The sequence below is a fragment of the Halichoerus grypus genome, chromosome 7 (genome assembly GCF_964656455.1).
Source record: "Halichoerus grypus chromosome 7, mHalGry1.hap1.1, whole genome shotgun sequence".
Taxonomy (NCBI): domain Eukaryota; kingdom Metazoa; phylum Chordata; class Mammalia; order Carnivora; family Phocidae; genus Halichoerus; species Halichoerus grypus.
In genome coordinates this window covers 67729672-67742807 of record NC_135718.1, presented here as the reverse complement: position 1 = coordinate 67742807, position 13136 = coordinate 67729672, and the positions used below count along the sequence as shown (strand labels likewise).

General features: G+C 47.3%; 1 protein-coding gene across 1 annotated transcript in view; it reads right to left on the bottom strand.

The window, feature by feature from the left end:
- Positions 1 to 13136, bottom strand: part of GALNT2 (polypeptide N-acetylgalactosaminyltransferase 2) — a 184008-nt gene that overhangs the window by 32599 nt on the left and 138273 nt on the right. Inside the window, exons 4-7 of the mRNA XM_036106959.2 lie at positions 4584 to 4682; positions 4260 to 4327; positions 3953 to 4018; positions 473 to 594 (exon numbers count right to left, since the gene is read on the bottom strand). Coding sequence (XP_035962852.1) covers positions 473 to 594; positions 3953 to 4018; positions 4260 to 4327; positions 4584 to 4682 — 355 coding nt within the window. The remainder of the gene's footprint in view (positions 1 to 472; positions 595 to 3952; positions 4019 to 4259; positions 4328 to 4583; positions 4683 to 13136) is intronic.

Below are 13136 nucleotides of genomic sequence, written 5' to 3'. Positions count from 1 at the left end.
ATTTCATGACTTACTGTCCATTGGCTATGTCCTTGTCATGCTTGACTTGTAAAAGGCATGACTTGTTCATTCTCTATTTCTCTAGTACTTTCATTAAGTTTGCTTTATCACCCCAAAGAAACACTTTCTCAGGAGAGAGGAAAGAAAGTCAATAGACCAAGTAAAAGGCAAGAGACATGGCAAAAGGCCAAAAGTAATACCACTGATGACGTTTCTAGAGACAGAGGGACACAGAGTGCGCCACGGGTCACCCTGACAGCCTCAACAGGACAACCCTGTGGTCACGGGCACCGGTCCCGCCACAAGCCCGCAGGCTGGGTCTCTTAGTGAGCAGCACCACGGGAGACGCCCCCCCGCCCCACCTGTCAAGTGCTTTTCTCCCCGGCCGTAGATGCCTACGGTGAAGACAACACTCTAGGAACAGATGTCCAAGCGGCACTTCCTGCCGCACAGCGCGAGCCCCGCGCCTCACCTCGGCCACCCTCTCCAGGAGGGGCTCCAGCCAGTGCTCGTTGCACTCACAGTGGCTGTCCAGGAACGTCAGGACCTTGGCCTGGGCCGCGTCGGCGCCCCGGACCCGCGAGCGCATCAGGCCTGCGGAAGGGATTTCAAAAGCGCGTCAGGGTACCTGAGACAAAGGCCACAGACCAGCTCCTCCAGCCCCACCATCGACACCCCCCCCACCTCGGATCTGCAGCCCCCTTGCAAGCCTGGGTGGGAGGGGCAGTCCTGCCCTGTGGTCACCAAGACAGAGCTCTGTCGGGACGACTTCTTCCAAGTTTACTGGGTGCCCGGGAAGACAACTGTCTTAGACCCGCCCTCTGAGAAAGGCCTCTAGAACTGGAGTCTCCTCCATCAGGCAACTCAAGTGTGGAACTTTTACAATGATTTTCCTGTGACACAGCGACAGGGTTTTCTGATGAACGGGGCCACGGAAGGTGTTACTCGGATGCTTCCAGGGGCTGATGGAGCCGATTTTGGTGGTGATAATGTAATGAGAACAGTGTTGCAAATATCTTTGTCTTCCGAAGACAGCACAGCCCAGTGACATGCATGACAAACCCCAGGTGATTGGCTTTTACACAAAAAATTAGTTCCACTATTGGTCAAATTAATGCCATTTTATACTTGTGACCTGTTCCTAATATAGGGTTTTTATGATCACGCAAAGTCTCAAGTGGTATCTGTGTCACTGGATGGGGGGTCATATGTGGCCTCTGTGATGGATGCTGGGCTCTATATAGCACCCCTGCCCGGTCTGTGGTTTCACTTTTCACAGTTTCAGTTACCCATGGTCAACTGCGGTCTGCAAGCAGATGACCCTCCTTCTGACGTCTCCTCAGAAGGTCAGTAGTAGCCTGACGCTATGGGGTCTCTGTCCCTCACGTCACTTCATCTCATCACGTGGGCATTTTATCATCTCATGTCAGGACAAGAAGGGTGAGTGCCATCAGATAAGGTATTTTGAGAGAGACCACATTCACATAACTTTTTTATAGTATACTATGATATCCTATATTTTACTATTATTGTTGTTAATCTCTTACTGTGCCTAATTTATAACTTAAACTTCGTTGGAGGTATGTATGCATAAGAAAAAAGAGTCTATCCAGGGTCCCATATGACCCATGGTTTCAGGCATCCACTGGGGGTTTTGGAACGTATAAGGGGGGATGACTGTATATGAAGATGATGTGACTATTCACAACCAGTGAGGACCAGTGTGTTAAGTTCCTTCATACACAGTAGTCAAATGGGTTTTCAGTGGTACTTATAGAGCCGCACGCCACGGGAGGGAAAAGAGACAAAGGCTTCTAGTTCTGCTGTTGCGAAGGCAAGAGTATCAGTTTGTATTGGGCAAACCCTTGCTCAGAGCACAGTTCTAAACCCCGATCGAAACAGAAAAGGCAAGTATTGTAAAGGGCCAGAGAGCAGTCAGAAGCAGGCAGAAACGGGAAGGGGTTCAATCCTTAAAAGAAGAGAACCAGTGGAGTGCCCCATGCATGTGGTGTTTCTCATGAGGTTACTCTACGACCCACAGCAACACCACCTTTTTGGCTTGCGGTGTCAGAGGACAGAGTCCAGGGTCTCTAGAGTGGCCGGAAACTGAAGGAGGAGATCCCGGAAAGGAGGTCAGCCCCCAGTCTGGTGATAACCTCCCCATAAATTCTCGGCTGACTCCTGATCCCCAGGCACAGGGAGACCCCAAGCAGTCCGTGAAAAGGAACGATCAGAAGGCAGAAAGAATGGAGATTTCAGCTGGTAACCACCCCAGGGACACTGAATTTGGCACATGAGTTCCGCCAAGGTCATCTTTGAAGTTCCTCAGCTGATTCTAATGAACAGCAAGATAAAGAATCACTGGCACAATAAAATCCTCAGTGCTAAATGAAGCTAAGCTGTTCCTTCGCTGTCATATTTTATGCAACTGATTTTCTCTGTCATCTAGTAGCAATACTGTAGGCATCTGTCTATATGTTCAAATATATGGGATACACACACACACACACACCACACACGTACAGCCAAGCACACATATACATTTGTGTGTGTGCATTTTCTCACTCAACTATCGCACACTTCATTTGTTTCATATAGACTTCCCACCCTCTGCCTTCCCCCAGTGGGCCCTCCTCATCCCATTCCAAAACAAAGCGTCAATATGGGCTCTTACCCGAGTGAACACCCTAATTTAAAGCACTTAGAAGCACGGATTTCTGAGGCTAACGGCACTCTCTGACAAGGCCAGCAAGTGATTTTTCAGTTATAAAATGCCGACACGAAAAATAATTTCTTTCTTTTCCACCTCTTCTTTTGTTCCCCCCCCCCATGCTAGCAGACACTTTGGGTTTAAATTCAAAAAGTTATTATGCAGTTCGTCTGGAAGCAAATATAAGGCAATATTTTCAGTCTGATCTCAAAGTTTTGGTTTATTCTAAGCTTGGGAGACAGATGGGAGTCCAGCAAATAGAGCTTGCTTAGGAGCAAGGCTGGTCCCATTGTTTATGTATCTTGAACATCTGGATTGATGACCTGAGTTGGTTAAAATATGGTGCTGACAGCATTGTCCAAACAGGTTCAATCACTTTATCGCAGATGAAAATCGTGCTAAGAAAAACTGCACTGCTTGACTCCAGCTGGACTGTCCAGGGAACCAGAAAAAAGAGTGTCCATTGATCAGGGAATGCAAGCACCACTCCAGATCAACAGAGTCATCCTCAAATAACCAAAATGGCATGTTTTGAAGCTGTGCAATCTTCCTATCGGGAAAGGTTTCTCCGGACTATGGTGGAGTCTAGATGCCAGCCACCATGCCTTCCAACAGCACTGATACACTGGATGGTAATTACATTGTGGATTTAGCTTCCTTTCCAGACACTTCAAAGTAATACTTTCCCCCTTTGGAGTCTCTCTTATACCTGCCAATAAAGTCGACTCGATGAGCCCAGCTCCGGCAGATAAGACTGACAGCAGGTTTTGAAGCCGGCATTTGCAAAATCCAATAAGCATGTAATTGCAGCACTATCTTCCTTCTTGGGATGCCTCACCTTCAGCAGGCTGTCAAACTTGAATCCCTTATTTTATCAGATGCCTGGAGCATGGAGTCATTAAACTTCTCATTGCTAAGTCTTTGTTTTTCTTCTAAACTCTAGTACTCCAGGGACTGATAAGACTTCCTAGATTGTAAAAGGAAGAGAGGAGCCACTTTTCTAAATACACAAATAAAAATATAATTTGAACTCCTGCCCTAGTATACAGATAATTTCAGTTTGAATGTCCTCCCTAGGCTTTGCAGGGAGAGGCTCCCGAGAGGCTCTGGGAGAAACAGACAGACAACAAAGACTAGAAAGTTAATTGTTCTTTTAGCTGAAACACTTCTTTAAGTTATTGCCGGGCTCGGGAAAAGTCAGAATTCAACTGTCTTGGTATTGAATTAAGAAAAGAGTCTTACCTTCTCGCCGATCATTTCTGAGAACCCTCACCTTCTCAATTTTCCCCAAGAGAGCCCCGTCTTCAGCTAGGGAAAGAGAGAAGCAGAACATTGGGAACCCCGTTTACATGGGCTTCGTATTCAGGTATTGTGAATCTCGGTCATCTGCGGGCGGAGGATCTCCTGGGGCATCAAGGAGGCCCCTCTTCTTTCTGCGGGCCCTGATTTCTGGCCTTTTCAGGAAACTCGTCATTAGCACGCACACTAAGGGAAGCTGGCATCCCGGAGAAGGGCCGGGCATGGGGGAGGAATCTGACACGGTACTCACGGTCGTTGCTGTAGTCATCCACCAAGATGATCTCTTTTATGAGGTGGGGAGGGCTTTTCTTAAGCACACTGAGGAAAAAAAGATAAAGGTTGGAGGCCTGTAAGGGGTATCATTGGGGTGGGGAATTCTCATGTGCTGGTCCCAATCCTTGGCTGGAGAAGCCATCAGCCACTCCTCGTGCTGCAGTCAGGGGACCTGCCTGTCCCCCCCCGAAAGCCCTGGCCCAGGTGCGCTGGGGACGCGGGCCGTGTCCAGCACCCCTACCAGTGAACGCCTCCCATAAGGTGCAGCAGGTGGGCAATGGGGGGCCTCTCCTGCCCTCACCTGACCACTGTCCTCAGCAAGGCCGACCTGGCTTCATTGTGGAACGTGATCACCACGCTGGTGGCTGGCAGGTCCACCCGCCACTGCTTCCGTTGACACCTGAGGGAAAGGAAAAGACGGTTCTCTGAACGAAGAACCCGGACCTGTCTCGGGAAGGCTCTGGAGAGCGCAAGCAGCCCGACCGGCTGGGGTGGACCTTCTCGGACGAACTGCTTATCTGCAGAAGGGACCGGCACATTCTGAGAGAAAGTGACAACGGGACATAAGGAAACAGAAAAACACAACCGGAGTTACATTTTAAAAGATGATTTCGGCGAAAAGTAACATATTGAGAACATCTTTCTCACGCTGAAAAAAAAAAGCATGTTTTAAAACAGTGAAGTCCCATTTATTCTCACATGCAGATACACCTCTAGAGATGTGCTTTTCACAATTCACAGTGGTTATTTCTGAGGGGTGGAGCCAACTGTGCGTCGATGCTCTTTCCTCATTTCCGCAGCAAGCACGTGGGGCCTCTGGGATTCTTCGCAAAGCTGTATTTGGAACCTGGCTCTGTCCCGCCGACCACCCTCCCCCCCCCGCCCCCCTCCCCGCCCCAAGGCAGCAGGGACACACGTCTGTCACCCTGCAAGGCTGGGGCAGGGTGCGGGCCCGTGGGAACCTGAGCCCGCCCGCTCTCACCTTTCGTTTTAAGGAGTACTGAAAGAACCCAGGGACTGTCTCTGAACAAAGTCGATCCGGGGGGCCGGGGAGAAACTATGGGCAGATCAACACAAGGCACTTCTCAAGTCTGTTCTCCACAAACAGACACAAGACCGTGAGGACAAGGAATGACTCTTTTAAAAAATAGGACTCAGCCAGCTCGAGGTTGAAGACGCTAAAGTATCCCACACTAGAGGCAGAAATGACCCGTTAAGGTAGACCCAGCTCAGTAGAAACCATCATAAGGGACCCTCCAAGGCAGGCCCCATGGATCTGGAGAACATACTACCATGGAGGTGATGGTTCCAGACACAGAGCAATACATCTGGGGCGGCTTGCAGCCTGTTAGGACCGCGAGGCAACCATCAACTTGGGGTTTCAGTGCATTTAGAGAGTTTCCAAAATGGTGGTACCACGGACACCCGCTTGGAAAAAAGGCTGGGGAGACAGTAAAGCCTCTTTGCCCTGAGAGAAACCGTTCTGGAACAGTCTTTTTATACCCAAGGTCCAAAGAGTGAAAGATTTTTGCTGGGAGCCTGCAGCAGGGTGGGGACCTGTCCATGGGCGCCCACCATGAGGTCCGTCCCCGGTGGCCTCTGTGCTCTGCAGACTGTCCCTGCACTTCATGCAGTGAAGCATACTGCCACCCGCACGGACGCAGCTGGAAACCTTCCATGGTGCCAATCCACTTTAAAAACCTTGTTCTACCTGTTAGCTCTTAACGCCATTTACCGCGGCTGTGAGGGATGGGCTTCCAGAATTAAAGGCCTCTATCTTAAATGGCAAATCAGTGGGAAAAGGAGACAGATTTCTTAAAAAAAAAAAAAGTCATCTCTGGAGCTCAGCCACGGCTAAAAGCACTTAAGCAGTTAAGGACTCAAGTGGCCGAGCGAGCAGCTCACGGACAATGGCCAGTACTTCCACATGAACGGGGACATCTGAAAGGAAAATGGCCCACAGACACTAATTTTCCCTCCTGACTGGGAAAACAACTTCAGAGAAGCAAATTTCGAAAAGGAGCAAGAAAAGCAGTGCAATTAAGAAGCAATTAATTCAGAATCACAAAACGGACTTCTTTTACTTATTCTGGTTATCTGGATAGGCTGACTTTCACTAATCATGAGAAAACTGCATAATCTACCCGTCATTGTTGTCCGGGGGACAAAAACACATTCTGGAATTAATATGGTACCTCATTATGGCTCCCGACAGCCGAGTCTTTAATGACAAGTAGACGGATAGGCTAGTTTTGCAGTTACTCCTTTTCTTTCAATTTTAAGAATTAGCCAATTGTTGGATTAAGGAAGGGTGTGCAAGGTTCAGCTGTAAACAAATTCCCGAAGACAGTCCTTCCCCGGGACTCATTCCGTAATGCTAACGAGCAGCATCGGAAGAGCAATACCCTCCGCAGTGAGGGGCCCCCCAGGCCAGCGGGCAGCGCGGCCACGGAAGGATTCAACCAGGGAAGCACTTTTCCTCCTCGAATCATTGTCCACTTAACCAATCCAATCATGTCCTATTCTCCCGGCTTCCTCTTTTCTGCAGGAAGCCTCATTCTCCGCGAGCACGAGCACGGGCGAAGTCTCAAGGGGTCCCTGGAAATGTTTTTCTCCAGAACACAAAGGGCTGCTGCAGCCACATCATTTTATGAAAACTCCTCTGCATATTCATAAGGCACCAAGTTTTGCTAGGGCTTGGCAGTCAGGAGGCATACCATTTTTAAGAGGCATCGCATTTTTAAGGCAAAGAGGGATAACGAGCAAAAACTGAGAACTATCTTACACCCCATGAGCTAAGAGTGTATGTGTGTACGGACGTGTATGGATTCAGATCCGAACTCCTCACGCGGAGCCAAGAGAAGGGGGAGGGGGGAGTGCAGAATTTCTTTAAAAAGAAACAGAATAAATCTTGCATTTAAAGACTCCTATCCGTGCCACCCAGTCTTCACTACTGCAGAGTGAGTGAAAGAAGGCCCGATATAGCAGCTCATCGGGGGACTTGGCTGCCAGGGGCACGTTCCTACTGGAGCTTTCTTGGGGAGCGGAGGACGAACCACAGCGTCCTTCAGGTCCGTGGCAGGACAAGTCTGCAGCCGACGCGAGCTGGAAGCCGTGGGATGCCTGGGGCGCAAGACAGGGCTCTGGGGCCACAAGCTGGCCTGAGTCTCCACGGGTCTGATAGTAGAGTGGTCATTCTGGTAACTTCCTATCCGGTAAAACGCAGACTTTAAAAACTGGACACAAAGTTTTTCTTTTTTAAGTCTTGAGTTTAGTTTTAAAATTTCTCTGCGACCACACGGCTATCAATATCTAACTCTTGAGTGGCTGGAAATGGAAAAAATGGCTGATCTCAACCACCATGTGCTCCTGAGCCCTTCTGAAGAGGCAGACTCGTTCTGGGGCAGACTCGTTCTGATGTGGGGGTTATATTTGGGGTTGTTCATAAAGTTGATCAAAGAACCCAAAGCACCTCTTCAGATGCATCCCCAAATGCCCTGGGAAGCTAGGGGCTCTGTTTAAGAACACAGGAGTTGAATAATGTATGTCTTCTACTCCACCCCCAGCATGCCACGGCTCACCACCATCCCAGCTGGCCTAGTATTTCCGCAAAGGGCCTGTGGTAGACTTGGTTACCGACTGTGGCATCTGCGAACATGGCTCTCATAATCTTGCACGGTTACTGGAAAAATCAGATAAAAATGTATGAAAAAAAACCTTTGAAAATGGGAAAGGCCACTATAATTGTAACTCAGGGGTGTAATACGCATTTGGTGGTTGCGCATGATCAGGGCCTGTCATCGGCACGTGGCGGTTAGCATGGAGTTTTCTCTAGGAACTTGGAGTTGAGGCCGATGTGATGGGCGTGAGACAGACTAACGCACATGATGATCCGGGGGGCGGGGAACGCACGGTCACTCGGGGGAAGAGGGGTTCTGAGGTCTGCGAGAAGAGCTCAGCGGATGGAAAGGTGGGGGGTGGAGAAGCAGGCTTCAATAAAAGAGAGAGTTCCAGAACATCTACAATGTGTAGAGCAAGGCACACTTAGTGAGACGGGCATGACAGCCAAACGGAGGGTCACAGGAATGAAGAAACACTGGGTGAATATGCTCCGTCTCCCTGAAATGCCCATTCAACTCAGATTTTGTTAGGAAAATACCAAGCAAGTTGGCTGATTCGTAATTAATTTAGTCATTAAATTAGTAATTACACATTACTCTATGTCAGCATAAAGATTGGCTTCTATGATGGAAGAGATGGGAAATATACACACCTTAAAAGATAAAAAAGCAACATTTCAAACCATGTCGAGCCCACGTCGGCATTTTCTGGTCTCCCAGCGCTCAGAGATGCTCAGCCCCTCTGTGAAGCCCGCGGGGTGCTTCCAGCCAGTCCCGAAAGAGGGGTGTGTAGACCCCACAACCCTGAGCATAACACACAGCCTGTTTACGAGCTGGAGTCCGCATTGGAGGAGATCTTCTGGCCACGGGAGCCTTGGATGTTAGTTTCTGCAGCAGACACTTCTCACCGTGTGCCCCCAAGTCACCCTCCAGCCATGTCTCTGCTTCCCGTGGAGCAGCTCAAGGGGGAAACACCACCAGGCTCAGGCAAGGCCGTGGGATTTCAAGGTTCTGGGTGCTGTCCTATGTATTCCTCTTTACAAATTATTAAGTTGGCATTCTGGGTTCATTCAATCTGTGAATTCAGTTTGAGTCTGCCCCTGAGAGACAAATCTAGCTTTGGTTTGCTGGCAATGAAGCAAAGCAAAGCATGGGGGGCGGGGAGCAAGTAAGCAAAAAGCAAAAGTTTCTGGGTTTGCAAAGATAAGGGTCAAGCCCTGGACCATGATACATCCACCATGGTGAAGAGTTTCCCGTGGCTTCTTGGGAAGAGCTGCTTTTGCCCAGGCAACCTCTGCCCCATCACCATCGGTGTGTGTATGCATGAGGAAGATTTCATACCCACAACCTAGAGAGCATTACACAAGCAGCCATACACCCTCCACTCACTTTTATCAAGTCTTAATATTTTACAGGGCGCCTGGGGGGCTCAGTCAGTTGAGCGTCCTGATTTCAGCTCAGGTCATGATCTCTGGGTCATGGGATCGAGCCCCGCGTCGGGCTCCACACTCAGCACAGAGTCTGCTTGAGATTCTCTCCCTCCCCCTCCCTCTGCCCCTCCCCCTCTCTCATGAATAAATAAATCTTTAAAAAAAACCTATTTTACAACAGGGGCACATGACATGTGGTAGTTTAGTCCCTTGTGTCCTTCCCACCTCAAACCCTATCTTTGCCAGTAACCACCACCCTGAATTTGGTACTTCATTATCCCTATGTATGTTTTCAATAAACTACGTATATCCATATTCATAAACAATATATAGTATTGTTCTGTGCGTATTTGAAATTTATATGGGTGACACTGCACGGCGACTTGCTTTTTGCACCTTTCGGGAATACGCCTGCTTTGATCCACATTGCTCTATTTACCTCACGTTCACTGCTGACTAGCTGCCCACAGAAGGCACACAGCACATTCCGTCCCTTTTCTGTGGATTGTTAACTTGTCTGTTTGGAATAACGCAGCAGTGGACACTTTTTACATGCATGAGAAAGCTTCTCTGCATTATCTACCCACAAGTGGGACTGCTAGTCGTAGATTATGTCCCTCTTCAACTGAGCCTGAGACAGTCAAACTGTGCTCTAACATGGCTGTTAGTGGTTTCACTCCTACCCACAAGGTCAAGTTCATATTGCTCCATGGTCTCACCACTCTTGGTACCATCACAGTGTTTTAATTTTGTCAGGCAGACTGGTATGAAACGGCTGCTTAGGATTCCGATTTTTATTTCCCCAGTTACTAGAGGCCACACATCTTTCCATATGTTTATAAGCTGACTGGAGTGTTTCTTCTGTTAACTGCCTGCTCATATTTTTGGTCTACTTTTTGATTAGATTTTTACCTCACCATTACTCGATGACAGCAATTTGTATATTCCGGACATTATCCTTTGTCTGCCAGATGCACTGTAAAAATCTTCTCCAAGTCTGTGGCAGATGCTTTAGTTTTGTGTATGATGTCTTCTGTCTAATGTACGTTTTAAGTTTGCTTTTCAAACTGTGGCCCTGGGGTAACGTTTTCGCGACCCAAGGTCACTGATATATTCTCGTAGATTTTCTTCCAGATGTTTTAACTTTTACAAATACTTTTAACATTCACGTTCTCCACCTACCCATACTCTCATGAATGGGAGGACTGTCATCTCATTTTTCCTACGTGGATGATCCATTGTCTGAGCACCACTTAATGGCTCATTTACTTCCTCCCGGATTCATAATGTCACTGCTGTCATGCTGCATTTTTTATACGCAGAGTTCTGTTTCTGGTTCCACTTCTGCTCTGTTCATCTATTCGTGTAACCCTGCATTCATGCCACGCTGCCTTAACTGGAAGTAAGTCCTCACATCCGACACGGGAGGTTGCCTACGGTGTGTTGTTCTTCAAGGCTTTTATTGGCTATTTGGGGCTATGTGCCTTTCCTTTTGATTTTAAAGATCAGTTCTTTAAGTTTCATGAGAAAAAGCACCGTATGACACTGTACTGAATTCCCACATTAATTTGAAGAGAATTGGTATCTTTATAATATCGACTGGGTTTTTTTTGGGTCCTTCAATTACGATTTTTTGTTCGCTTTTGTTTTGTTTTTTAAGTAATGTCTACACCCAACGTGGGGCTCGAACTCAGGATCCCGAGATCAAGCGTCACAGGCTCCACCGAGGGAGGCAGCCAGGCACCCCCTTCAGTTATGTTTTGTATTTTTCTAATCTTCTCCAGAAAAGTTGTGCGCATCTTATGTTGTGTTTATTCCTAACCGCGTCCCGCTCGCTCTACAGAGTGGAGTCTGTTGTCCTGTCTCCTAACAGGCCAGGACTACTGCTTGTCTCTGCAGGTGGACGCTGTGCTGCGGCCTCAGGGGGCTCCCTTCTTTGTTCTGACAGTCTGTAGGCTCTCCTGGATTTTCCGCTAATCAAGTCATCCACACTTTGTCCTTTTCTTTCCATTTCTTACCTATATTATGGTTCTTGTCTTAATAAGGCACTGGTGATGGCCTACGGCATAAAATGCGGTTTAAAAAAACAGGGTAGAGATCATCGCTGCCTCCATCCCATCTTTGATGTCCATGTGATTAGATTTTCATCATTAAGCATAATGTTTGCAGTGGATGTTTTATTGATACCTTTAATTGGGTTAAGGAAATTCCCTTGTAAGTGCTAAATTTTACTGATTTTTTTTCCCTTTCCATTTATTTTTTTTTAAAGATTTTTTATTTATTTATTTGAGAGAGAGAGAATGAGAGAGAGAGCACATGAGAGGGGGGAGGGTCAGAGGGAGAAGCAGACTCCCTGCTGAGCAGGGAGCCCAATGTGGGATTCGATCCCGGGACTCCAGGATCATGACCTGAGCCGAAGGCAGTCGCTTAACCAACTGAGCCACCCAGGCGCCCCCATTTATTAAGTTTTTCTTAAGCTTTTCTTCATTATTTTTTAAAAGGTTTTATTTATTTATTTGAGAGAGAGAGAGAGAGAGAATGAGTGCATGTGTGCAATTGGGGGGAGAGGCAGAGGGAGAGAGAGAATCCCAAGCAGGCTCCACACTGAGCATGGAGTCCAACGCGGACTCGATCTCATGACCCTAAGATCATGACCTGAGCTGAAACCAAGAGTTGGATGCTTAACCAACAGAGTCACCCAGGAGACCCTAGCTTTTCTTCTTTAATCCATTGAGAAGGTAAATGGTATTAATACAGTTTCTTTGCTCAGTCATTCTTGTAGTCCTAAAATAAACTCTAATGGGCTATGATTTTTTTTTAAATAGAGCTGTATTATATTTGTGAGGATTTGGTTGAGATCTTTTGACTCTATAACCATAACCGTGACTGGTCTACAAGTTTCTATTCTTATGCTTTCCTTTTCCAATTTCATAGTAAGGTACTCCTGCCCTCATGAAGCAAACGGGGTAGCTTTCCCTCTTTTTCTGTTCTTTAAACTAGCCCATGTTTTAGGTAAACCCACTTGAGCCTTGTCCATTTGGGGAAGGCAAACTTTTTATTGCTGTAACTTTCTTTCGTGGCTTGTATTTATTCATATTTTTTATTTCTTGAGTGATTCTGGTAATTTCCACATTCCTAAAAAACTATCTATTCTATATAATTCTGTCACATCTATTTGCATGTAAGTGTACTTACAATTCTCTTACGGTCTTTATAAGCTCTACTGTATCTATAGGAATGTCTGTGCTTTTCTTCCTAATACTATTTAATCATGGTTTTTCTTTATTTTGGTTCATCAGTATTCTTGGAAATTTCTATTTCTTTTTTCAAGCTTTATATAATCCTCTCTACTTTGTGTTTTCCTAGTTCATTAAATTTTTCTTTTTCCTGAATTATGTCCTTCCTTCTGCTGTTGAGGTTTTACCCTGTTGTATTTTCCCACCTTCTTGAGTCACAGAGTGGGCCTGGGTTACCCTATGGAACAAACAGGTGGCTTCAAATCCAATCAAATTCTATAGGACGGAGAAACAAAAGCAGTTCTGTCCTCAACCAGGAGGAGGGTGGGGTGAAATGGGGAGAAGTGGCCTGAGGTGTAATGATTCACTTTTTAACTCCAGGAAAGAGCGACGTGGCATGTCTCCATCCTATGCCAAAGTACACACCGCGGGCCGGGCCCCGGGGAGACAGAGCTGCCGAGGGAGCCCTGGGGCTGCGCCCCCTGCCGTCTCTAGCACACCCAGCACCTGACAGTGTGCCAGCCTCCACGCACACCTGCCGGCCAGGTGAGACCAACCGGGAGAAGCT